Source organism: Chenopodium album, chromosome 4 (genome assembly GCF_948465745.1).
Source record: "Chenopodium album chromosome 4, dcCheAlbu1.1, whole genome shotgun sequence".
In the NCBI taxonomy this organism is placed as follows: domain Eukaryota; kingdom Viridiplantae; phylum Streptophyta; class Magnoliopsida; order Caryophyllales; family Amaranthaceae; genus Chenopodium; species Chenopodium album.
The window spans coordinates 75,573,020-75,600,911 of NC_137837.1; the positions used below are offsets into that span (position 1 = coordinate 75,573,020).

Consider the following 27,892-nt stretch of genomic DNA (forward strand, 5'->3'; position numbering starts at 1 on the left):
ACAAGAATGTGAATATGGCGGAAGATACGAAAAAGCCGACGGCGATGATGGCAAGGATACTGTGGTTCTTGGTGCCATGGAAGTTGTTGGGCTCGGCATATGGAGGTTTAGGTTGCCGAGTTGACGGGTCAACTCGGTTTCAACGGCAAGGGGGGGGGGGGGGGAAGGTGGCTGACGGAAGGGGAAGGTGGCTGGGAATTTTTGTTTTTTAAGCTTTTTTTTTTTAATAAATTAAATTATTATTTAATGAAATATTGGGCCCCACTTAACGGAATCTTAACAGATTCCGTTAAGTGGTAGTTATATTTAACAAAGTGTGATTTAGGTGGTAGTAAAGTAAAAAAAAAAATTAAACAGGTAGCAAATGTGAAACATGGTGTTTTTAGTGGTAGCAAATGTCAAAATTTCCAAGAAATTACTACTTGAAGCTTCAAATTAAGTTGAAGATAAATGTTGAAATTAAGAGAATAAAGCTTGAAATTATCTTCTACAATGCTTGAGTTTGAGATTTTTTGAGCTAAATAACTAATTAATTAAAAATCTACATTGTGAACTAAGAGAAAGGGCCTTAGAAGACTAAGAGAGAAGAAGATCGCCCCAACAAATGAAGTCAAGGGGGTATTATATGGCCCCCAAGTAAAATGACGGAGAAAACGAGGAAACGACCAGTCTACAGGTTGACACAGACGTGCCAAAGGATGCACGGGTGTGCAGACTTGATAAAATAAGTGCAGTAGCTACTGCATGACCTTGCGTGGACGTGCATCACTTGTCACAGATGTGCAGGTCTTTGCACGGGCGTGCCACTTTTTGGCACGAACATGCATCCTTTTATGGCGAAATAGCTTTGTTTCGGAAGGTCATAACTTCTTCATTACTTATCGAAATAAATCATGTGATCAATCATTGGAAAGCACTTGAGATGCACTTTAATATCCAATTTGAATCACTTCAAAATATTGAGTACGCAGAAAAAAATTTATGGTCATTTGAAGTTGACCTTAGTGAAAAAATCCTTCCAAAACCCTTCCAAATCCTCTTATTTAACTATTAGACATTTTTCCCTGTTTCTTTCATTCTTTATTGTATCATTATTCCATATCTCCCTTCTTTCTTCTTCTTGCCTCCAATTTCTTTGCTTCTTAATCCAAAAGCTTCAAAGTGTCATCTTTATGCTTAAATATGCACCAAACACTAACAACCTCGTGAAGCATAAGATATACAAAAAATGCATAAAAATAGAGTAATTAGAGAACCAAGACATTGATTTCTCATAATTCTAAGGCTCAAAACCACTCTAAAATTTTACAAAATTACAAGCTATTAATTTGTTGCTTTTATCTTAGCTTTTTTAAGGAAACTTTTATCTTAACTTAACTTAAAGACAGCAACTTTATTAATTTTTTGCTCAAATTTACACATGAGTAAATACTAAATAGACTTAGGCAAATTGGAAAGTAAAGAGAAATATTCATAAAAGACACAATCATTTAAACAACATTTTAAATTAAGGTTATCAGCATTATAGTAGTTTAAAAGATGACAGATGTTGCATAATTGTTCATTTGATCCCATAATGACCTATATTAAGGTTTTTGATAAGAGAAAACATAAACAAACTATCAAATGCCAAGGATCAAACATATATATATTAGCCTAAATTATCAATCGTGATTGTGGGATCCGTCAATATAACGAACTCTAGAGCCCTTTCTAGCTAGAAAGCATATTATATAACAAAAGCATGAATCCAGCAAATCATCAATATACAAACTCATGCCAAATTAGACAATTAGCCAATAAAACCTACAACGTATTAACGTATAAAATATTGGGTGATTCAATGCACACTTTGAACTTGATATTTTTACTTAGGAACCAGGCATATTAGCTAATTTGTTTTAATGTTGTAGAACATGTCTTACAAGGAAACAAAAGCATTCAACTACTTGCATATTTTCCGAATGTCAAACAGCACCAACGAAAATCATATGCACCATCCTTACATATGTACTATGTTGCATCTTTAGGAGGAAATTCACTTTCTGATACACTTTTCTTGTCTCATACAATAAATATGGTAAATTAGTAACATCTTGTTGAAATAATCATACTTTGAAATAAAATATGTTTTATAAGAGAACAAAATCATCCAACTACTTTTATATTTTCCTAATTTCAAACATTTATAGCAAAAACCATATGCACTATCATGTTTATATATTGCACATTTAGGAGGAAAGTCATTTTAGAGACATTTTTCTAATCTCATAAAAAAAAAAAGGTTAACTTATTAGTACACGTCTTGATCAAATAATTATTTTGAGAAACAACGAGTCAAAATACCCGATTTCAAGTATAAATTATTTTTAAAAATATTTATAAAATGAAAAAATAAATTTTTTTTATTATTAAATTATTTAATATGAGAATAATAATATGCAAATTATAAAAAATTGTATTAATAGACATAATTATATATATGAGTTAACCGTGTGTGATACAATATTTGCGTAGTTACATGTAATTTGTTATGTTATGAATAATATCACTTAATTTGTTAATGTATAAATAATTTTAATATTATTCTTTTAATTGAATTTATTTCAACAATAATACCGATGGATTGCATAAGTTTAAATTTAGTATATATATTAGAGTTACCATATTAATAATATGAATATATATATATACAACTTGAGTAACAATTTGCAAAACAAAATTGTACTCATAATTATTTTCATAGAAAATATATTGTTGTTTTTCCTTAAATTATATTTGTTTTGTAAGTCATTACAACCATTATAGTTATAATATAAATGCCAGCAACACACCTGACTTTTTAATAAACATTTGACCGGAATATAATCCCAATCCCTAGTGTCAGACGAAAAACAAAACAACGATCCATTTAAGAGGTAATCGATTACTATAAAGTTTTTTGAATCTGCTGACCATGATATAAAACACATTTGAAACGGTGAATTGATTTCACAGGTAACCTGATCAAAATTTGAGATACTATTTCATCAGGAAACTGTTCTATTTCTCCATCATCTGTCACCTTTTTGTCATCCATCTTCTAAACAACACAATAATCACACATGAGTTTTACATCCAAAGTAAAAACATAAGAGAAGAACACATCAAAAAGAAAAATGGCAAACGAGAAGCAGCTTTCCCCCTTTTACAATACCCAGTTCGAACTCGGATTAGTCGGAGTTTAATAGGCTTTGAATCACCGGGTAACTTTTACACATACCAAAAGAATAGTAAATTGAACAATCACACTAGAAATGAGATTATTTATTCAAATTTATTTCAAGAATCAAACAAACCAACACAAGAAATTTTACACATACCAAAAGATAAGTAAATTGAACAATGACACTAGAAATGAGATTATTTATTCACGATAGATATTATATTTACGATAATATTTTTCGCGTCATCCTTCGGCCCAATGACAACAAATGGCTTGGCCTTAATGGGGGTAGGCCACGCACGGGTGGCGGTGAGTAAAGGGTGACAGGTGGGCTCGTTTGGTGTGGCAGGGGGTGCGAGGAGATGAGTGGGCTGGTGAGGGAGGCCCGCATTGATGCTAACCTGAAATTTTTAAGCCTCTCCCCGTGTCACCCGTAGTCAACGGGGTATTTTTAAGCCTAACCTGAAATATTGTAACCTCACAGTTCAACACTCGGGTCTCCCTCATCTTAAATCCCCTCTTCCAAAATCATATAAACAAGCTTTAAATGACCATAATTGGAATGCGGCGATGAATGATGAGTACAGTGCTTTAATTAAAACAGGGACTTGGGATTTGGTGCCTAGGCCTGCGGGGGTGAATATTGTTAATTGTATATGGCTATTTAAACATAAATACAAGTCTAATGGTGACCTTGAAAGGCACAAAACTCGTTTTGTATGTGATGGCAGGTCACAGGAAATTGGTGTGGATTGTGATGAGACGTTCAGTCCGATAGTTAAACCGGCCACTATTCGCACTGTTCTAAGTCTAGCTCTGGCGAAAAAGTGGTCGATACATCAGTTAGATGTCAAAAATGCCTTTTTACATGGTGATATGCAGGAAACTGTTTACATGCACCAACCTCCAGGTTTTGTTGATCGGAGGGCTCCTTCTCATGTTTGTCGGCTCCACAAGGCTCTTTATGGTTTGAAATAAGCTCCCAGAGCTTGGTACCAACGCTTTGTGAATTTTCTCATTAAATTGGGTTTTGTCATTGCTAAGAGTGACAACTCTATATATACTTTCCGAAAGGGAGAAAATATGACATATTTGCTCTTATATGTTGATGATATTATTTTAGCTACCTCATCTGATAGGTTGCGCACAGGGATCATCTCTCAGTTACAAACTGAGTTTCCAATGTCTGATTTGGGCCCTCTGAGTTATTTTTTGGGTATTGCAGTAACCTGAAAACCTTCTTATTTGCTACTTTCGCAGGAAAAGTATGCACAGAAAATTTTAGAGCGTGCAGGGATGACCTCTTGTAAACCTGCAGCCACTCCAGTTGACACAGAGTCCAAACTTAGTGCAGATGCAGGGCCACATTTTCGGGATCCTACATTGTATCGCAGTTTAGCAGGTGCTCTTCAGTACCTCACTTTTACCAGATATTTCCTATGCGGTACAACAGGTGTGTCTCTTTATGCATGATCATCGGGAACCTCATTATGAGGCATTGAAACGCATTATGTGTTATGTTCAGGGTACCATTGATCACGGTCTACATTTATATCCTACTGTTTCTCATCGACTGATTACTTACACTGACGCTGACTGGGGAGGTTGTCCCGACACCCGGCGTTCCACTTCGGGCTACTGTTGTTTCCTTGGGGACAACCTTGTATTTTAGTCATCTAAGCGTCAACATACTTTATCTAAGTCGAGTGCAGAAGCAGAATATCGAGGCGTCACAAATGTTGTCTCCGAGGCGTGTTGTCTTCGCAACCTTTTGCTTGAGTTACATTGTCCTCTGCGGCAGGCTACTATTGTGTATTGTGATGATGTCAGTGCTATCTACCTTTCTGGCAACCCGGTACAGCACCAACGCACCAAACATGTGGAGATGGATATTCATTTTGTTCGAGAAAAGGTTGCTTTGGGGCAAGTTTGGATTCTACATGTTCCTTCTAGATATTAGTTTGCCGACATTTTCACTAAAGTTCTACCACGAGAATTATTTCTGGAATTTAGGTCCAGCCTTAGCGTACGCTCTCCTCCCGCTACGACTGCGAGGGTGTGATAGATATTATATTTACGATAATATTTTCGCAGATTAGGATAATTTTGTATATATTTTGTCATATCTCGTATCCTTATCATAACAGGATTACCACTCTTGTAAACCTCTATATATTTGAATCAATGGTACACACTCCAAGCTGAGGAGTTTTCCCGAAATCTAACAATTCAAATTTATTACAAGAATCAAATAACCCAACACGAACAACAAAATAAATACATATTCATTATTTAACATCGAAAATTAACAGATTATCAAACTACATTACTGAATCTTTTTTTTTTTTTTCAATCAAACACAAGAACTGCCAAACCATCATCAATTTCAGCTTTTTCAGGAAATTGTGTTTCCATACTGGAAGAATGAAGTTAAAGATTGAGCTAACCTGTAGAAAGGGAACGATTTGTGGTGCGGAGTCGATGGAAACAACAGCTGGTTGAGTGGAAAACTAAGTGACGTACTATTTTTGTGATGGGATATATCTCCGGTCCAAATTACTCGCAACTTTGGAATATTTTATATCTCACAAATAATACCCCAAAGTTGCGAGTAATTTGGACCGGAGGTAGTAATTGGAACTTGGAAGAAGAGGATTATAAAATGGTTTCTAATAATATTAAAACAAAATGGAAATTGGGAAGGGATTCTATAATAAAACATATTCCCTCCGTTTTTAAATACTTACTTCATTTCTATTTTTTGCACTATTCATTTGTCCTACTTTGACTAATGTTTGTGATTTATACATAAGAAAAAATATAGTCTTGTTGGTACTTGTTAGAATCATCTCAATGAATAAATTATTAATTTTCAATTGTTAGAATTTATACTTTTTGATAATTAAAGATATTAGTGATCAAAGATTAGTATCGACATGCGTATTCAAGAGAAATGGAGCAAATATTTAAAAACGGAGGGAATACTTTTGTATATATCCAGTGTACAGTAATTTACTGTACATCGGGTCCAATTAAGCGGCAACATTTTAACTACAATTAAAATTTAATTTTAATTGAAGACTTTTTTATAAATTTTTTTGGACTAATTACGGCTTGACACTGTAGACTTTTGTTGACCGGTATGGGATTATTTGAAAAAACACACTTTAAAGTTGAGATTATTACAGAATAATCGAAAGTTGGATTTATTTAAAGTAAATCGGTTAAAGTTATAATTATTAAAACCAAAATTTCCTTTTTAGTTTGTAATACAAGTAGTGGATGTCCAAAAACAAATTACTACGTATGAATATCTTCAAGATTGTACCTCTTGTGGCAATAACTTTCCATACTTCCATAGGCCACAAGTCCATAACAAGTCCCAATTTAATTTCGTACGGATTTTTAATGAAAAATTTGTTCCGTGTCACAAGTTTTTGATACAATTTTCATAGAAAATACTTAAGAGAAGTCAATAATCCTCAATTATGCATTTATGCCTGGCCTCGTTTACAAAGAAATTCATCCCACGTCAGATCTCACTTTTTAATCAAGTAAGAGATGAAATTAAACCTTGATTTTTTTTTTTTTTTTTTTCACTCCTTAATGTTTTTATAAATTTCTATATCCTTATTATGTCTGAATTTAAGAGTAGTCATTTTATAGTTGTTAATGATCTAAACAATATCCTGGTCATCAGGTACCATATATAACATGATCAATCGAACCAAAACTTACTAGAGATTGAGAAAAGCACACGATAATGTACTTCTTATTACTTTACAAACTAAACTAGTTGTTGCACTAATACACGGTACGTGTAACATACATGTACGTGCTATGATGATATCGGACATCGATACATGTACACCAAGCTAGATATTAACTTAAATTTTAGTACGTGGTGATGGTATCAACACTAGCTTCACACCTTGTACTAATTCCACATCTACCAGGGAGCTGCATTGCCTTCCTAAGCACCACCTTTCCCATTAGCCGCCCCTCTCGGCTCCTCATCATCCTCTCCTTCTCCTCCTCGGCCACGCTTTCGAGCGCCTCACACACACAATCCTCGTCCATCTCTTGGAGCATCTCGCAACACTCCCTAAGACAACATGCTTGATTCCCCGAATTTGGGTACATTAACACGTCCATTTCACTCCTCATGTACTGCCTGCAATGATCCATTTTCTCCCACCGCATTTGTCGCTCGCATTGTGAGCTTAGCCGTGCCTCATTCGCTATGGTGGCGCCGGTTGTTTCGAAGGTGGAGATGACTATGAGGGTTGTAGCTATGGTTGCTAGGAGAAGTGAGAGTGTTTTTGCCATTGTTTCTTTTTCTTAGATGATTTAGTTGATGTTAGATGTTATTTGGGAGAGTAGAATTGTTTCTTTTATACAGAGGATTTTGATGAGATGCTTAATTTGCATGTTAAGTACGTGGCTTTTGAACTTTATAATGTTTTATGTTGTGGTGTGGATGTGCATGTTGTGATAGTTAACACGTTGTGGTGTTGTATATTTCGTGTCTTAGACCTCTTAGTATATGTTTGTACTAAAGTGCTTATTCAATAATATCTAATTTGTGGTGTATTACTTACAACTTTGTCTTAATTTAAACGGGAAATTCCCTATTTCTCATGGTGAGAAACGAAATTTGTTTCTCATGGGGGCATTTTCGTGAATAAATCAACAACTTTTTCATTATTGTGGGCTCCACAGTTGAATAAAGTTGTTGGTTTATTTACGAAAATGCCATGTGAGAAACAAAATTTGTTTCTCACCATGAGAAACTGGGGCATCCTCAATTTAAACGGAACTTTTAATTTTGTAGTGTTCATGGTCTTTGACATACATAATCAAGACATTTTCGGTTTTTCATAACGTACAGCATTATGTATCAACTAAGGGTACCTATAACATATGGTACTAGTAACCATATTGTTACTAGTTGATTGAATATAATGTTGCATGTTAAATTGGGACAAAGGAGTGCAATCGGATCGTATGATAGATTATCCCTTAAACTTCTCATTCTTTTAGATTGTTTCTTAGTTAGAATTGAAGGATTTATATACAAAAAATGCATATGGATCTGCTAATATTAATCGAATACCGCAGGAGTTGAGGTTGTGGTAGAATGAGAGATGACTAACATAATATTATTCTTTGTATGTAAATAAACCATATAAGTTGTATAAACTAATTCAATATAATTTTAGAAATTAATTCAAACAAATAAAATTATACCAATTTTAAAAAGGAAAAATACACTTTATTAATCCCAACTATTACCGATTTACTTCTAAAAATCCCAACTAAGGTTTATTTTTTAACAATCCTAACTATTATATGAGTTTTCCTCCAGCAGTCTCAAAAACCGGTTACCTGCTCAAAGGGTAAACTTTTTTTTTTTTTGGTTTTTAAATGCCACATGTCAGCACATGAGTGGCCTAATATTTATAAATAAATAAATAACAAAAAAAAAAAAAAACAGAAATCTATCTCAGTCAACCCAGCAACCCCACCGTGAAATCTCTGCCACCACAACCAATTGAAAGCCGGCGACCACCTCCCTAACCTTCCGAAAACGGCCGAACCAAATCTGGGTTTAATTTTTGGTGGTTGTTGTGCGAAATTGCTGCAAATTAAGGTTGAAATTGGTGCGAATCTGGGTTTTAACCTGCTGGTGTTGTTGTGTTTGGAGGTGAATGTTGCAGGGTGGTGAATGGTGGATAAGGAGGTGATTGGTGGTGCTTAATGGCAACGCCGATGTATAGGGCGAAAAATTGTAGCGAGGTGATTGGTTTGTTGCTCTTAATTTTTCCCAATCTTCCATCTTTGTGCTGCAATTGAGGTGCAATAAGTTGAGGTGAGAGATTGAGGGGCTGTGGTGGCTGAGGGGAGCAATAAGAAAGCAAAGGGTTGTGAGCGGTGGTTGCTGGACGGTTTTGGGGCTGCTATAATTGAGGGGTGCGGTTCGTCGCTGCTTTGGTTACGCCATAGCGGTGGCTGCTGCTGGCCTTGCTACTTTGGTGGTGGCAACCGCTACTTTGACTGCGCCATTGCGGTGGGTGGAGGTTGCTCTTCGAGGGAGGATGGGTGGTTTGGGGGTGGGAGTAGGACGGCTAGGGTGGTTTTTGGGGTTGGGAGGGGACGACTGACATTTTCGGGGGTTAAGGGAGATGGTTGGTCGTTTTCCGACTAGCTGGGGGTTGGCCGTGGCGTTTCAGGGTGGCGGGAGGGGAGGAGGTGGTGGCTGTTAGGGTTTTAATTTTTTTTTTAATTATAGACCAATCACGTGTTGACACGTGTATTGGTAACCTATTAAAACAAGTCATTGACTTGGTGTTGACCGGTTGGGTCTATTAGAAGCAAACTCATGTAATAGTTAGGATTGTTAAAAAATAAACCTTAGTTGGGATTTTTACAAATAAATCGACAATAGTTGGGATTATTAAAATGTATTTTTCCTTTTAAAAATACTTGATATAAAAATTTAATTATGCGACAAACAATGAAATGATATAACCTTCTTTTTTTTTTTTTTTAGGTAACAATGCAAGCAAGAGTAAGATATTGTGCACATTGATTACATGGTACACTTAGTTTCCATGGTGCCACACCTCAAAGGTAGCTCCATTGCCTTATCCAATTTTTCACCTGGTCCAATCTTAAACTTTTCCACCATCATTTTCATGGCCTCACACTGGCATACCGGATCCATCATAACTCTCAACTCACTACAACACGTATCGAACGGCCGCTCCTCTTGAATCCCTACAACGTTTTTCACATAAACATTAACATTATCCCAATACCTCGTAACACCACTGTGTGATACAAATTGTTCACAATGGTCTGGCCAACTAGTCGATAGATAGTGGCGACACTCCTGAATTACGTCATACTTATTATTGCCCTTACCCGGGATGGCAACACCGTCCTCGATGTCGATCTTGGTGGTTCTAGGAGTGGCGGTGTGGGTCAGCGCCACCAAGATCACCATGAAGGTTGCAAGAATCACAAGCTTGTAATCCATCAAATTATCCGTTGGGTTTTGCTATCTTTTAATTTGAGGAGATTAGAAATTAATAAAAGTTAGAGATTATGAGAGGTTGTTAGAGAGTTATTTATTAGGAATTAGTGAATAACAAACGTATAAATGCATGTTAATAACGTGGCTTATAAAGATGATTATAGGGAAATGTCACATATGGTTTGAATTTGAAGATGCATGCCGGATGCCCGGATTTATGATATGATTTGAGTTTGCGTATACGTACAAATGACTTCTCATAGATAATAACATGCATGGAAAAGTCGTAAAAATTACAGAAATCAATATTTTTTTATTTTTTTATTTTTATTTTTATTATTATTTTTTTTAATACTTAAGGTAAAAAAGTACTCTCTTTGTTTCTCTAATTAAATTCATTCCTTGAGTTTCTTATATGCCACAAATCCAAAATATATACTTCCTCCGTTCTTTTATTATTGCACCATAGAGGTTGTCACATTTTTTTTTGGTAGTGGGAAAATGGAAGAGAGAGAGAGAGGTAAAATTACAAAGTTATCCATGTAATGTAAGCATAAACTAAAGAATCAAGTGGCAAAAGTAAGGGTATATTGGGTATTTATAGTGTGAACACAGATATTTTGTTTCCCAAAATAGAAATGGTGCAATATTTGTGAAACTTGCTTAAAAGGCAAGTGGTGCAATAAATAAAAAACGGAGGAAGTATTACATATATACTACCTCCGACCTTCGTTACAGGTTATGTGTAGCGATTAGACATTTTCATTCTTTGTTTTATGTCAAATCGTTGCCATAAGCTGTTACGGAGGTAGTAGTAAAGAATGACATACCTTGGAACAAAAAGCAGAGGGGGCCAAAGTTTGACTTTCAACCTCTTAAAAAAAAATTGATAAACAAAAAAAAAAAAAAAAAAAAAAATGAGAGAACTAACTAATAATAGCTGGTCATAGGATTATATACAATAATTTCTTGCTTTTTGTGTATTGTTTTGGTTAATTTTTATAGGATTTTTTCTTAGAAACTATATAATAAATCCCAAATTTTATAAAAAAACTACCCAAATAAAAAAAAATTATTGTAAAAAAAACTCTCTAATAACAAATAAAATGTTATAACATATATACCTGATTCCTATCCTAGAGGTAGGTAATCATTATCCCTTATTTGTTACCTCTCCCAACCTTAGTAATAAATTTTTTTTCTATCTTCAATCCTCAAATTGATACAAGGGATAGTACAAGGACTCATTGATTCCTTTCCTTCCATATGTAAACCAAACAAATAATGGTAAACCCGTAACCCTTTATTTTATAGTTTATTATCCTTCTTATTAGTTTCCCTTTCATTTCCTTTATAATATTCATAGCAAATATGCACCAAAACACTCTATTTTGGACCTAAGCTAGGTTAGTTAGTTGAAGGAGTTTTATAGAAGGCATGTTTACAATTTCTGGGCTTAAGATATTAGTTTTCTCCAATAAAAAAAGAGTGAGGGATCTAAATTAGAACATATGGAGTAAAACTTATATACGAGATATATCATATATAGTGATCAAGACTGAACGAGCTAATTAACTTTTATTTATTGTGCATAGCTCAAAGGCAACAACCAAAAACAAGAACAACAAAGCCCAAAATAAAACATCAAGGTACACGACGATGTACCCTAAAACTATCCCTTATAACACTCTCTTAAGCAAATTAGACTTAACTAATTTACTAAGACGTTTAAAAGACAATGATCACAACCATCCACCATACATGATGATGATGATGATGATGATGATGACCATCCCTTAGCATGCATACATGCATGCATGCACATCATGATGTAGCTAATACGTCTTACTCCATGTAAGACATGCGGCACTTGCGTTGCATGGTACCACACATCCTAGGAATATTCATGGCTTTTTCCATCATTCTTTGTTGATGCATCATCCCTTTATCTTCCACCATCATCTTCATGGCTTCACATTGACATTGTGGCCTCATCATCTTCAACTCATCACAACACTTCTCTAAGTATTGCTCCCTTCCTTGGTTATCATCCTCCTCATCACGACCCATGTACCTCCTCATCCCTTGCATCATGTACTGCTCGCAGTGGTTCGGCCACTGCGACCTTAGCTGGCGGCGACACTGGCTAGATGACCCCCTCCCTTGCTCAAACTCGTCTTCGATCTCGACTTCGGTGGTTATGATGGTGGCATGAGTCATTACCACCAAGGCTGCCATCACGGCAGCTAGTATCACAAACTTGGTTATTGCCATTTGATTATTAAAACTAATAAGTTGTGTTTCTTTATTTGGATTTGGTTGTTTGTTGTGGGAATGTTGGTTTTGAGAATAAGAATATTGGATTATTTATAGATGAATAAGGATAGTTATTGCATGCAATGGAGATAACGTGGTTGGTGAAGATAGTAAGTGACAGCCACCAAAGCTTTGTTTCTTGGCTTTTATGTGGATTTATACGACATATGGTGTTATTTTGCATGGAGAATGTATGCAAGGTTCGTTGTTCGCCATTTGTAATTGCTTTAATAAAATATTTTACAATGGTAAGATTATTGATGTGGTATATGATCTCGTGATCTTGATAATATATAATAATACTATCACTTTATTGTAGTCATGTTAGTTGAATCATAATTAAAATATATTTTCTCCGTTTCTTTATATTTACAACACACTTTATCACGGTATTTAAGAAAAGTGAACCTCATATGATATTATACACTTAAAATGGGGTTAATAGGTTGTAAGGAGTATAAATAATTGGGTCATGTGCTTTAAATAAAGGTAATAGTACAATTTTTACCATAAAAACCTTCCTTTTATAGTGTGTTACAACTATTGTGACATTCCATTTTAGAAAAGTGTTGCAATTATAAAGAAACGAAAGAAGTATATATTATATCAGTAAGTCTTGTGTGTGGCTGGCCACACCATGTGGCCACTAGTAAAAGAAAAAATTAACACCTATAATAATGACTCAGTAACCCCTGTAATACTACTAAGCAAGTAACCCCTAACTAACACCTATAACACTAGCTGACGAAGTAACCCCTGTAAAACTGAACAATTAATCCCTATAACATTGACGAAATAATTTCATAATGGATGGTCACACCGTGTGGCCAGCCACATATAAGGCTATGTGATATTCTATATATATATATACATACAGTATATCTTTTGCGGTTAAAATTAATAATCATGCTAGTTGGATCATAGTTGAAATAAAATTGCATTTGAAAAAACACTTATGGTACTTTTGTTTACATGTCTACATGTCATTACCAAGCCCCAACATGAGCTGGACCAAAGCACAACCAAACCCGAACTACATGCTGGGCCGAATGCCATGCTCACGGTACGATTTCTTATGTTGACTCAAGAAGTGTGCCAAAGCATGAAATTTGGCCTAAAGAGGACCGTATTATGTGTTACACTTGTTTTAATAGGTTATGCTTTTTTTTTTTAAGTGTTGCAAGTTTCGAGTTTTTGTAAGTGTCTCATTTTGAATTATGTAATGTTTACGCACGTCATTTTAATCAATGTTCACCACTTGTTTAGAATAATTGAACATTAAGACTTTTTCTGATTAGATAATGACAAGGATCTATTGACTAGATCATTGATAATTTTTTTTGTTAGGTATATCACTAGTACCCGAGTATGATTTAAGCACGGCATGAGAATGGCCTAGGCGTCTAGCATAGCCTAACGTCCTCTAACCTATTTGTTCGAGTGTGATGTGAGATGAAATAATATGCATGTGTATAGGACAAATCTTCGTAGGTACACAATTGATGTTGTACACATACAAGAAATCTTCGTAAGTACACAATTGACATGGTAAAACAGTGGATTGCCAACACGATCAGGTCATCGTGTGTCACGCAACACTAGTTGAGCTGAACCAAAGCATAGATCATGACCTATTGCTCGGCTTTAGGTCTTAAAGTGAACCAAAAACTACTATTTATGAAATAACCAAAGGTTCTACATGAAGTTGCATGTACAACACACCCAAATTTTGACCAAACACATAAAATGACCAAAGGGGTTGAGTTAGAGCTCTTGGCTCACAACACCTATATTATTACACAGGCTTAATTTCACCCTCTCATAACATTAGGCATAATATGGGCCGGAATGGGCTGGGCTTCAAGATTTTAAGCATCAACAACATCAGAAGATTCAGCAGAAGCCAATGTAAACTCGGGCTGTAGCTTCTCGGTTGCTGGCCCATCAAGAGCGTTGTCCAGGCCCAATGCTCTTAGTGCTAAGTGGGCTGCCTTTTGTCCTGATATCATCATAGCCCCAAAAGTTGGACCCTGCAAAATATTGTTTGGTATGTCAATATTTTTTTTCCATTTTTAAGAATTAAAAAAAATAGTTTTGAGATTATTGTGAATTTTGTTTTTCAAGTAAATTTACTTAATCAATTTGTAATTAATATTTCCTCAAAAAAAAAAATTTGTAATTAATAAAAACTTTAAAAAAATACTCTGTAATATCAAACAAATTACTACGTAAAAGATTTGGCACTCATGTGATCATGACATGAAAAGTTGTGTTGTCACACTATAAGAGAGTGCCAAAATCATTTTCCCAAACAAGCAATATATATGAGTGTCCATTCATGTGAAGAGTAGATATTTTTTAGAACTAAGTTTTTCTACCTCACATTTTACTTTTGTGGGGATCTCTTTAAAGATACTACAAAATGAGGATTAATCTCATCCATATTTCATAGTTTCAAAAATAAAAATCAAAAGGTGTGATTTTCATCCATATTCGAATATACCCTACAATTATACTCTAGCAAAGTAATGGTTATAGGCTTATAGTGATTATCATCATATCTCTTTCACAATCATCTTTTTGTAAGGACATTTCACGATTATCTTTTGTAATTATTGGTATCACTTTTTTATTACAATAAATGAAATGGATGGTAATCACTAAAATCATATCACACTAATATATGTTAAATAGAAATGGATGGTAATCACTAAAACCTTCATGTCTTTGGAAGCATCTAGGTTCAACCTTATATCCTTCATTTGTTTATAATTTTTCTTTCATTTTATATAAATATAAAAAAGAATTGCCATTATTTGTATGTAAGATAAGTAACGAATTAAATTACATGCAAAACTCCTCACAATTTCATAAACTTTATGTGAAAGAGGGACCAAAAAACTAGACAATTACTCTATTCCCAACTTCTTGATAGAACAAATTGCATTGAAGTATTGTATTTACATTTTACACAGAACAACCCCAAATCAAATAAGAAAAATTTACCCATCACAAACTAAATACTCCGTATCCCCTCAAAAAAAAACTAACTACTCCGTAAAATTTATTCGTATTAAAAAAGAAAATACAATTCATGGTATATTCTCGTTGATATATTATTTAGGAAATAATTTGTTGATGATATTGTAGAAAAGTTCAAATATATATTTAAGAAATCAACCCGATAATACGAGCCAAACTTAAACAAAAAAAAATGTGGCAGTTTTATCTATTCCTACGTCTAGATAGAACATAACACATTCAATTTACAAAAGATAACCTCAAATTAAATAAAAATTTCCTAAATAAGTTCAAATAATTTCCTTGATCTATTAACTATTTAGATTGATTTATTATAAGAAAGTTCAGATTTAAGTCCCTTATATTAAAGATGAACCACATAAAACATATACTCCGTATATTGGATAAGATAAATAAGAAATGTGGCATATAATTTAAAGACGACACGAATAAGCTAAAGGGCAAAGGGCGTTACCATTCGAGGAGCACCATCAATCTCAGCAACCTCCATACCAGTAACAATCATACCAGGAACAACTTCCCTAGTCAATCTCACAATAGCATCCTCGGCCGAGTTCATGTCCAAGGCACTCATCCCAGGAACAGTCTTGATCATACCAATGTCTTGTAACCTTTTCACACCCGTGGCGCCGAATGGACCGTCATGACCACATGAGCTAACCACAATTTTAGCCTCCATGACATTTGGGTCCATACAACTTTGGGTGTTGTGGTTCATGGACACTAAGGCCCAGTTAGTAACAACACCCGCGACACGGCCCGATTTCACGATCAAGTCCTCGGCAGCCACGGCATTGAAGAGCTTGACATTGGGTCTAGCCAAGAGCTTAGACATGATGGTGGAAGTGAATAGAGCAGCGTGTTTGATGACAACGTAGTTGTCCTGCTCATCGTATTCGATACCGAGCTCATCGAGGAAACGATGAGCCGGTTTACGGACAACCATGGCGGAGAAGAGCTGGCCACCGAGCCATGCTCCTCCGCCAGGGCTAACCGACTGTTCAATAAGGGCGACGTTAATGTCCGGGTTCTTGCTGAGCTCGTAAGCACAGCTGAGCCCGGCTGACCCGGCCCCGATCACGACCACGTCGGTATCGGCGTACGTGATCATGTCGGTCATGTAACGCCGGGTCATTTCCCGAGACACGATTGACTCACGGATCGGGTCGAATTTGTAGTTGTTAAGGTCGTACGGGGGAGGGGCCGGGGCGGCCGACATCGAGATGGAAGATTTGGATGGTTGTTGCTTGTATGAGATGGATTTGTTGATGGGTGTGGTTAAAGGGGTGCCATAGATGGGTGAGTCTAGGAAAGCTGGCTTGTTTAGCTTGGAAGAAAGGGCAGCTGATGCCATTGAAGCCATTTTTTAGGGCTACAAAAGAGAGAAAGGGTTGTTTTAATTTGGGTGTAAAATTTTTAGTAGTGAGTGAGTGAGTGTGAATGTGAGGGAGTGATGGATTTTATAGAAATGTAAAGTTGTTATTAGGAAAAATATCTTCTTTGATGTTGTGTCATATGTGACTGTGATTACCCTAAAAAATATTAACTGATTTTTAATTTTTTTTTTTCTAATTTAATTTGTTAATTAAAATCAATGGACCGGTTTTAACCACTTAAAAATTTGTGGTGTGAGAATGAGGATATAAAGGTTTTCTTCCATCCCTTATCGAATTAATTATTACATCAAACATTGTTTTAAGATGTTTACATTATGTAGAATATAAAAAATATTTCTTTCAATTATTATTGGTATTATTTTTTAAATAGTGAATATGAAAAATAGTTTATTTTCGAGTTTTTTTTTTTATTTTTTTATTTTAAATTTACTTTAAAATTTTAATTATTTCACCGCATTTTCGAATGTTGATATCTAAAAGAAAATATTACGCTATATCATTTAATCTATTAAATTAAAGGGTTTTTTAAAAAAAAAATTAAATCTATTAAAGTATTTAATTTATCATTATGTATGTATATTTTGGAAAAAAAAAAAAAACATATATCAACTTATTTTTTAAACCAATAAATAAGAAAAATTAAAACGTAAATGAATTAAAATACTTGAATCTCAATTTAGTTTTCTACATAATTGTCAATAATTCATTAAACTTGATTTTTTATTACATACTCCGAGATCATATTATTGTAATATGGTATAATTCATATTTTGATTTAATTCTTAATAAATTTCTACATTTTTGATGTGAGATATTGAATATTTGAAATATGATATTCAGAGTTATTATTTCGCGTTGTGTTCTTAGACAATTTTGGTTATTAAATTTTGAACCGTTTCAATGTAATATTATTATGTAATTTAGGGTTTCCCTTTAATTTGTGATAATGTAATTCACTTTGATATAATTTTGCAAAAACGTAACCTATTTTATTATAAAATAGGTTTCCCTATACTTTAACATGTGTTATTATTTAAAAAAAAAAAAAAAAAAAAAAAAGTGTTATTAACTTATTATTGTTCAACCAATAATTGATGTACATTCAATTTTCTTAAGGGGCATTTTGTAAATTTACAAAATTAAACAGAATATTCACCATTAGTTTGTTTTCATTAACGGTGAAGGAGGGAAACTCCAATCTTTAAGGGATTAATCATACTCTTATAATTTCACTATTTTCTTAGAGTTCTCATTTAATGAAATTATGTGGTAAATCCGTCAGAAATTAAATGGTTGTGTTTGAGATTGCCACCTTTTTGTTTGAGTATAGAGGCGGAGGATTGGACTTGTAGGTCTAATGGTGGAAGTTAATGAGACAGGAGAGAGAATGCTTTTGAAGTGGAGTTGATGGAGCTGAGGTGGTGGTTAGGGTTGTGCAGAGTGCGGTCTAGACCGCACCAAACAGCAAAATTACCGCAATTTTGCGGTTTGGTGCGGTTTGAAAATTACGGTGCGGTTTTCAAATTTGACCAAACCGTGGTTTAGTGTAGTTTCAAAAAAAATTTCAAACCAAACCACAATTTAATGCAATGAAAACTCTTATATTGTATTTATATGTACTGAATTGTGTGGGTCATTATTAAGAAAACCAAAAGTTTTCCTTTCTTTTTTTTGGCTTCGTTCATTCCTCCATTGACAAAGAGAGAGGGTGGGTCTTCTCATTCTCTCTTTTCTTTGAAAGAAGAAGCTAGACAGGAAAAACGAACATTAAAAACAAGCCTTCGAGGATAACCAGCAAAAAGAAGAAATATTAGGGCCTATTCTCTTACGTTGAAATTCAGTTCAGTTCAGTTCAGTTCAGTTCAGCTCCTAATTTCCTTCTCTTATAAAATATTCATTTCAGTTCAGTTCAGCTCCTAATTTCCTTCTCTTATAAAATATTCATTTCATTTCATTTCAGTTCAGCTGAGTTCAATCAATGAGAACAGGCCCTTATTGTATGCACGAAATTCAAGGCAAAATATTTAGGGCCTATTCACTTCAGCTTAATTTCAGTTCAGTTCAGCTCCTAATTTCCTTCAATTCTCTCATAAAATATTCATTTCAGCTCAGTTCAATTCGGTTTAGTTCGATCAGTTCAGTTCATCTCCAACCAGTTCAACTCCAATCAGTTTAGCTCAATTCAGTAAATGTGAACAGACCCTTACTTAAGTGTAATTGGATTAACAAAATAGGACGTTTATCATTGTTAGAAACTTGTCAACCTAGGCTACTTAGTCTTCTCATAAAATAAAATAAGTTGAAGTGAGACCATAAATAAAATAAAAACAAAAATAAGAGAAAATGTTTTTTAAAAAATTATACTAATACTTAATTTAACAAAACGACTGATTAATAAATTGATACACCTTTTTTTTTTCTTTTTTTTTTCCAATGCATCTACAAAAAACAGGATGGATTTCTCCTATGGAAGTATGGAACTATGGACTACTTGACTACTCACTTGTAGCAATGTACGTAGCAATCATGCCTTTTTTTTTATATATATAATTTTTTTTTTTTTTTTTAAATTTTTGGTACAACGTAAAGTTCCATTAATTATCTCTCCAACGCGTATATGCGCAATGAGGTTGATAGGCACTTCTGGCATTTTCTTGAGTGGTGATTTTGCCATATTTGAAATAGGTGGCTCGGAATTCTCGTGATTATTGATTTTTGACGGCCATTATGACGATTACTATTATACATATCAATGTCATTTTCCATCAATTTGCTTTTTATTGCTACTTCTATATCTAGAAGAACTATACCTCTTTAATTGGAGTAAAGTACAAAATAAGATGGCAATTAGTACAAAATAAAATGGCATTTACCAAACTCATCAAATCCTCACTTATGTATTATAGTGATTCATTATATCATCAAATTTGAATTAGATTAAAACTTCATGGGAACAGTTTAGCGTTTCTTTTATGTAAGATAAACTGCCCTATCCACCGAACTCGAGCCTCTCACATGTTAACTTGATCCAGTTTGCGACTAAACACTTTGAAGTGGGAGGTGAGAATGGTAAGGAAAATCCCTATCCTCAAAGTGCCTAATGGGTATTAGCTTAGACCCCAAACCTCAAGGTTGAAAACGAACCCTATTCCTTATTACTAGACTAGACTTTGTTTGGTTTATTAAATAGTTTAGTACTAATAAAATAGAGAATGTACACATGAGTTTTATACTTTTGTATATTTTTGTTGATAAGAGTAATATATATATATATATATATATATATATATATATATATATATATATATATATATATATATATATATATATATATATATATATATATTGTCTATTTGTCTCCGCTTACAAAAGATGTGCCACGAAAGATGTGTCACGTTAATCCAATACATAAATTTGTAATGCATTCATAATTTTTAGTTTTAAAATTACCTAGATTGTTAGGGTCTGTTCACATTTACTTAATTTCAGTTCAGTTCAGCTTCAATCAATTCAGCTCCTAATTTCTCTCTCTCATAAAATATTCAGTTCAGTTCAGTTCAGCTCCAATCAGTTCAATTCAGTTCAGTCCAGCTCAGTTCAATAAATGTGAACAAACCCTTAGTTTTTAGACAACGCTAGTTCCAAAGGGACATTTGAGTAGTTGTGTTATTGTGTAGCGACTTATTTTACATAACTTGTTAATTTGAGGATTGTAATCTGGAAAATAATACTCCGTACAAATTAAATATTCAGATCTAGAAAAAAAGAAAACCCGAGCTATTAATTTGCATTAATTTTATAAATCGTTTGTCTAGTATATTTCACATGTCATAACTATAATACACATAAGTAATTATAAAATTCTCTTTGTCAAGAGAAGAAAAAAAAAAAAAAAAAAAAGGGTCATGTTAAACCAGAAATGAATACTTTAGTCTAAAAATGACAATATCTTACTATCAAGCACCTCATAATAACTAGATTGACAGCTTGAACATTTAACAAAACTCTCATTAACTAAGCCCAGTGCATTAAGGTGATGAAAACCTTTAATTAATCCAGGAGGGAGTTTCTAATTTAAGCATTAATTTATCAAATACATATACAATATTCAAACACTTAAACATTAATAGTACAAAGAAAACATAAATTTGATCAACTATGTAAATCTATACTAATTCATTTTCATGCCCCTTCAAAACTTTTTTTAAAACCATATTCTATATTAGTTTTTATCATGGATATCAAGATTGAAAGCGAAGAATTTCAAGACATTCAACAGCAACAACAAAGACAACCTCTTTTGGAAAATGAATCAAAGGCTACAAAAGAACCGAAAACTCGAACCCAAAAGGCCATCAGAAAGACATTCAAAGGCACATCCCGCTTATCTAGCCTCCTTCCCTCAGGATCAGTCCTCATATTTGAGATGTTTTCTCCCACCATAACAAATCAAGGCCAATGTGAAACATTCCAAGCACAACTCTTAGCAATATGTTTCATAACGCTCCTTGGTTTAACATGTATTATCATGTCTTTCACAGATAGTGTGAGAGATGAACGAGGCAAAATTCGTTATGGATTCGCAACGTTTAAAGGTTTATGGATTGTTGATGGTACTCTAACTCTTAGCCCTGAACAAGGATCCAAGTATCGAATTCGTGTTCTTGATTTTGTTCATGCATTGATGGGGATACTAGTATTTATGGCCGTTGTTTTGTTGGATCAAAATGTTGTCAAGTGTTTGTTTCCATTACCATCTGAAGAAACTAAGGCAAGACTTGTTATGTTTCCTATTGTGGTTGGAGTTGTTTGTGGTTTACTGTTTGTTTGCTTCCCTAGCACTCGTAATACCATTGTAACTCCTCTTACTAAAAGCTAGAAATAGATTTTTTATTTTTTTTTTTCAAATTTATTTCATTTTTTTTTGTTTCAGATTAGGGGCAAGCCCTATGAGGAAAAAAAAAATTATGATAATTTTAATGTGCAATAATATTCAATTATAATACGTAGTACTTCCTCCGTTCTTTTTTACTTGACCCGCTTTGATTTTTACACTATTCATCACTCCTCCTTTGGCCGTGTTTTGTGAATAATATTTAAAGAAAAACATATTCATGTAAAATGTTTTTAAATTCGTCTCAATAAGTACTATAATATATAACTTTTATAATTTTTACTTATCGAGAATTAAAGTTATTGATCTTTAAAGTTTTACATTGACAAGCGTGATAAAAGAAACAAGTCAAGTAAAAAAAAACAAATGAAGTATGATATTACTCCGTATGATGTTTGGTGACTTTGTGTAATGTTCATTTCTTTATTGATGTTATTGTGTCTACAAAAAATAATTAGGAGTACCTCTTATGTGTAAGTATAGTAGTATACAGAGAATAATTGTTTTATGAGTAAAGATCAAATACGGTCCCTAAATTTTGGTATAAGTTTGATTTAGGTCCCTCAACTTTCAAAAGTTTGATTTTGGTCCCTCCACCACCAATTACTCATCAATTGTGGTGGCTATAAGAATGAGTCAGCAAAGTTTAGGGACCTTGCTATTATTTAATTGCTGACTGGACCATAGTTTAGGGACTTTCAATGCTGACTGTACTAAAGTTTAGGGACTTTGGAATTTTTTAATGATTTTCGTGCTGATTATACAATTCATGTCACATATAAGAACAAATAAAAGGTAGTTAAAAGTTTAGAGAGATTGCAATTAATGTCTGAGGAATGTTTGCACAGCAAAAACAACTGAATTCCAAAATAGACTTCAAAAACTAGTCGTTACAAGTTAATACAATTTTGTGATGAAAAGTTCTCTTATGGGCTTCTAATTTCTAAAGGAATAAATGGAGCCTTCTGATTATATCACCTAAGTTAATACCCATTTTGGGGAAAAATGGCAGAAAATCTTGCGTGGACCTGGTCCACAATAATGTTATTGTGGACCCGAGGTTTATACACACGCAACTGACATTATATTGAACATAGTGACCCTTAATTTTGACATAGTAACCTTATTTTTAACATAGTAACCTTTATTAAAACTAGTATAACGTTTAATATTATTGTGAACTTAAAGTACAACGTTATGACCCTAATTTTAACATAGTGACCTTTATTATTCAAATTAACCAGTATATAAAATATTTCATTAAAAAAATTCTATTATAGTGACCGTTTTTTTTTTCTAATAAAACAATCATAGTTTCCCTAATGTTAGTGGTCCACAATAAATTAGTGTGAACCAGGTCTATTTAAGAATTTGTAGAAAAATGGATTGCCAAGGTCCCTAAACGTTCACCAATATTAATAAAAAATGTCACGTCATATGGGCAAGGTCCCTAAACTTTGTCTAGTCATCAATTATTTTGCCGGAATAAGTCTTCAGTGGTGTGGAGGGACCAAAATCAGACTTTTGAAAGTTGAGGGACCTAAATCAAACTTATACCAAAGTTAAGGGACCGTATTTTTACTTTACTCATTGTTTTATCATACTCTGTATTTGCATATGTACATACTGCATTATATATACATAGTACGTAGTACTCCGTATTATTTACAAAACTATAGTTTTCCATAATTCACACACATTTTGTGCATATGTAAGCAACTAATCTTGTAAATTGCTAAAACAATTACTTCAATTGAAATCTTTTTATGAGACAAAAAAGTCAGCCGGGCCAAAATTTAATAGGCCGTCGTCGAGCCTACTAAAGATAAAGTCATATCTTGGTCTCACTAGCTAATAGCAAGGGTAAGAAAGGGTCGAACCCAAGAGAGGCGTTGAATCAACCACCGAAATACTACCGCATAAATAAGCTAAATGAAGTCGAAATTGGTTTAGTTTTATGTAACAAGTGCTAGTTCAAGTCAACTAAAGCTATGGGGAGATTAACAATATTTAGAGAGTTCTAGGACTTGGGATATACCACTCAATTTCGTCACAAATCACAATTAGCAAGTAGCAAACAATGGTAATTTGGGGGGATAATATAGAGGAAGTCATCTAAAGCACCCAACTACTCTCTCAAGCTAGAGGGATTACTCGAATTATGAATACAACCTACTCTCGTGGTTACAAAGCATAAAAGTGAAAAGAACTTCGGAGTAAAGAATTTGAACGATTGAAAAAAGTTGTCATCCCTTGAGAATTTATTTCCTTCATATTTTTATGTACTCTTGTAATCATGTTCCATATTTGAATTATCATCAGTTGAATTTCACTATTTTTCAAGATTATAACCATTTGAAGTATATAGTACTCGATTGAGTCTATCTGACATATCGTATTTGGCTTTTACTCCATCAAATATCACAAAACTTGTGAATCAAATAAGTAGCACAAATTCCCCTCAAAAAAAAAATAAGTAGCACATATTGTTCTAAATTTCACTCTAGATTTTAAATTTGAACATGAAAATATCGCTGTCAACCATCATACTTGCCCATGGTACGGAGTATTTAAAATAATGGAAGGGGCAAGCCCACATGTCAGTCATGCCATAATATGTCATGTCAGATTGTGAATCAATAACCATTATTATTATTTGTTTAGCAAATTGCACCTCTGCTAGGGCCAGCGCCAATCAAGACAACAGAAGCCGGGCAAGTGCCTTTGCAAATAAATAACGACACAAGGGAAGCTTAACCATCACAGGCCACTAGGCCAGTACCAATCAACACAAGGGCAGCCAGCTCAGGTGCCCTTGTAATAACTACCCAAAAACAAAACAAATGGTAAAAATTGCAAACAATAAGAGAGCAACTCACAGCGCAGGGCAGGAGTTGCAAACTATCACCCAAAATACAAAGCTGGTAAAAATTGCAAACAATAAGAGAGCACGGCAGATGTGCAGAAAACCTCAAGCTGGAGTGGAAGGAAATTGGACAACAGCACCAAACAATAAGAGAACCAAGACACAGCAGGTAACACGGGCAAACAGTAGAACAGACATCTTTACATTAGACAAATACCAGAATTAAGCAAACCTTTCATCATTATATCATAATATAGACCATTATTGTCAAAGACATTAACATCCGTCTCATATTCCATGTGCTGCTCTGCATGACACAGAAACAGAAGCACTGCCCACACAAATATATCCTAACAACCAGAGTTATTATAACACACTACTACACACATGTACGCCAGTCACCAGAATTATTAAAATTATGGTTTCCACAATGTCGCTACCATAGAACCGTGACACAGAACAGGCACAAGAACAAGTACAGATCTAAGATCGCCGTTACTCAGAAACCATGTATTTTGATGTGTTCCTTCTTCACAATTCCAGCCTGTAAACAAACAAAAGTTAAAAGAACCCAAGTTAGGAAATATATACCACCCCTTAACCCTAAGACGTGACAAAATAATAATTGCACAATCAACTGTACCTGAACAAGGAAGGTAGACACATTCTTTCGTTGATCACCTTGCAGTTGGATAACCTGGCCTAGTTCTGGGTCCTGAACCACAGTACCATTACAGCAAAACTCCTTCTTAAGGTCCTTGAGAATCTTGTTGTAGCTGAAATCTTTCTTCAATCCTTGCACTGTTGTCAGGCTCTTTCTACCATTCCTCTGTTGTACACGGATGTGCACATAATCTTTTGACCCAGCACCAGAGTTCTCAGCATTTGCATCAGCAAAAGGATCTAAAGACCAACATAGACCAAAATTAGTCAACAATGGAGGCATATGCATATGCAATACACAGAACATAGAGTGCATGCTCCTAAAAACATTTTCCACCTAATCAGACTAATATCAAAACCAAACATTCAAAAATAATTAGACAACTTACCAAAAGCAGCAGGAATCTGAACGTCGATATCAGACATGAAAACTAGGCTTGTGATTAAGGATCTGCGAACCGGAGAGTTGATGTGGATATAAAATGCTCAGACCTGCAATCCAGCGAACACAGGGAAAAATTAATTAAGAAAGCCAATATGTGATACTAGTCCACAACAGATCCATATAATTTAAGGAAAAAATTACACCAATTGCAACACAAATAAGAAAACAGGGAATGAAATGGTTCACCAGAGAGAATATAAAATAGCATCAGCCATCAGTATAGACCACATCTTTCTCACACACACACACTAACCACATGAAAGTGAAACAAGTTCATTTTATTGTTATAAAATGATTTATTTTGATTAACACTACTTAAAAATGACAAGAAAATTGAAGTCTTGAAACTTCATAGAATATATAAGGTACTTAATTCCCAAACAAACAACTGCTGCACCATTAAAACCTTAATGACATGGTTACATTTAGCGATCCAAAGTTATAATATAGAGCGATAAAATCAGGCAATTAACCTTGCTCATACTACAAAACTACTGCAACAAAATGGCAAACAGTAATAAGATTCAATCCTGTAACCAACTCTGAAACTATGATACGCTCTAAAAAACAGAGACGGCACACTAAAGGCTCCCAAACACAAAAATTGCAAGTATAGACCAGCTACAATCAGGTTCAGCCTCCCTCTGAACATTTGGATTCCCATTTTTGTTAGCACAAAGGCCAACTATAAGGCTGTCCACAGCCACCGGCAATCTCGATAAAAAGTAAGGTCAATTCACCAACAAACAAAAATCACATGTAGGATAATCCCCTCACTCATACTGCAGAAACTAAAACAGTCAAGCGGCCAAGGAGTCCATTAATATTTATTGTATGCCCATCGCACAAGGTGCGCCACGAATTAAAACCTCTCTCGTGGAATACCACGCCACCCCTCACTAAAGAGGGAAGCGCTCGGCCTTGGGCAAATTAAAACTATCCCACACCCCCACCCAGTTTCCTACCCCTCTATGGCTCTTCCCATCTACCATAACCACAAATGATTAAAAACAGCTAAACATTCATAATTACAAACATACAGGTATACAAACAAGATTGATAATAATTTTTGTGCAAAGAACATACTTGCCAAGCAATTCGCCACAAATGAGTATTAATCAACAAATGGGGTCAAATCTTATTACCAAATAGCTTCTGTGCCATCGTAAAAGCTAATTTTAACCCTTAAACCATGAATTAACGGATGAATTTGAAAATTACAATTAAATAACACAAATTTCAATCAATCTACAACAAAATGAACAAGATCTACCAGCATACAATCAATCATACAAGATAAACATCAAAAGAAATGACATCCATGATTTAAAACCCTAATCTTTCAAATTCAAAAGTCAAAAACAACCGACCAACTCTACAATTAAAAACATTCACAACATATCTACAAAACAGCATAAAAAAATCAATCGAAACCCAGAAAAATCAATCAAATCTCAAATTAGAAAACCAAAAAAATCAACAAAATACCTCGTCACAGAATCAAATTCAACGGGAAGAAATGAAAACAAAGCAAAAAGAATCGAAGAGAACAACAAAAACTAAAAATAAAAGAATTAAGCTAAAGAAAGAAAAGAAAGATCTGAGGAGAGAGAGAGTACCTGATCCGATAAAAGAGGGAACAAGAAGTATGAACCCTAGATCGGATAAGTCTGAGCAAAGTTAAGGAGAGAGAAATTGGGGATTTAATAAACCGACAATGTTTATGGAAATGTGATTCGATGATGAGTTGATATGGAGTGGTGTTTATGGGGGTTAGGTCGGTTTTTGCACGACTCTCTTGAATGCGATGGATTGAGAGAGAAAAAAAAAATTAAGCCCTTTAATTTAAGCCCATCTTATTAATGGGTCAATTTTTTGGGTATCATAAAAATCAATTCTTGATAATTTGATATATATTGTTTGTGTGTTGTATATTGATGAGGTACACTTCTAGGGTATTAGCCCAATAGGTGTTCTTGGGGTCACCTTAACACATGGCGGGTTTTGAGTTTTCGAGTGAATTTA

At 34.2% G+C, this 27,892-nt stretch overlaps 4 protein-coding genes and 1 pseudogene across 4 annotated transcripts; 1 reads left to right on the forward strand and 4 right to left on the reverse strand.

The window, feature by feature from the left end:
• Positions 1-7,099: 7,099 nt before the first annotated feature.
• On the reverse strand, positions 7,100-7,534 carry LOC145628175 (2S sulfur-rich seed storage protein 2-like). The gene has a single exon (XM_081680484.1). It carries the CDS (start codon positions 7,532-7,534, stop codon positions 7,100-7,102), a length of 435 nt encoding a protein of 144 aa, XP_081536610.1.
• A 4,555-nt stretch (positions 7,535-12,089) lies between these two features.
• On the reverse strand, positions 12,090-12,518 carry LOC145628176 (2S sulfur-rich seed storage protein 2-like). Its single transcript, XM_081680485.1, has one exon. The coding sequence runs from the start codon at positions 12,516-12,518 to the stop codon at positions 12,090-12,092; it is 429 nt and encodes a 142-aa protein (XP_081536611.1).
• Positions 12,519-14,008: 1,490 nt separating this feature from the next.
• Positions 14,009-17,041, reverse strand: LOC145629356 (thiamine thiazole synthase, chloroplastic-like). Its single transcript, XM_081681933.1, has 2 exons — positions 16,057-17,041; positions 14,009-14,590 (listed from the first exon to the last, which is right to left on the reverse strand). Exons 1-2 carry the CDS (start codon positions 16,963-16,965, stop codon positions 14,429-14,431), a joined length of 1,071 nt encoding a protein of 356 aa, XP_081538059.1. The 5' UTR covers positions 16,966-17,041; the 3' UTR covers positions 14,009-14,428.
• Positions 17,042-20,715: 3,674 nt separating this feature from the next.
• On the forward strand, positions 20,716-22,031 carry LOC145627301 (protein DMP7 pseudogene; annotated as a pseudogene).
• Positions 22,032-24,981: 2,950 nt separating this feature from the next.
• Positions 24,982-27,644, reverse strand: LOC145629357 (protein translation factor SUI1 homolog). Its single transcript, XM_081681934.1, has 4 exons — positions 27,487-27,644; positions 25,812-25,914; positions 25,403-25,662; positions 24,982-25,303 (listed from the first exon to the last, which is right to left on the reverse strand). The coding sequence occupies exons 2-4, from the start codon at positions 25,846-25,848 to the stop codon at positions 25,259-25,261; spliced, it is 342 nt and encodes a 113-aa protein (XP_081538060.1). The 5' UTR covers positions 25,849-25,914; positions 27,487-27,644; the 3' UTR covers positions 24,982-25,258.
• Positions 27,645-27,892: the final 248 nt, after the last annotated feature.

Coding starts and splice junctions, on each gene's coding strand:
- LOC145629357 (XM_081681934.1), bottom strand. CDS start 25,848: ATGTCTGATATCGACGTTCAGATTCCTGCTGCTTTTG. Junction 25,663..25,811: donor TCAGATTCCTGCTGCTTTTG/GTAAGTTGTCTA, acceptor GTTGGTCTTTAG/ATCCTTTTGCTGATGCAAAT. Junction 25,304..25,402: donor TGTCTACCTTCCTTGTTCAG/GTACAGTTGATT, acceptor GTTTGTTTACAG/GCTGGAATTGTGAAGAAGGA.
- LOC145628175 (XM_081680484.1), bottom strand. CDS start 7,534: ATGGCAAAAACACTCTCACTTCTCCTAGCAACCATAGCTACAACCCTC.
- LOC145628176 (XM_081680485.1), bottom strand. CDS start 12,518: ATGGCAATAACCAAGTTTGTGATACTAGCTGCCGTGATGGCAGCCTTG.
- LOC145629356 (XM_081681933.1), bottom strand. CDS start 16,965: ATGGCTTCAATGGCATCAGCTGCCCTTTCTTCCAAGCTAAACAAGCCA. Junction 14,591..16,056: donor TTGATGGTGCTCCTCGAATG/GTAACGCCCTTT, acceptor AATATTTTGCAG/GGTCCAACTTTTGGGGCTAT.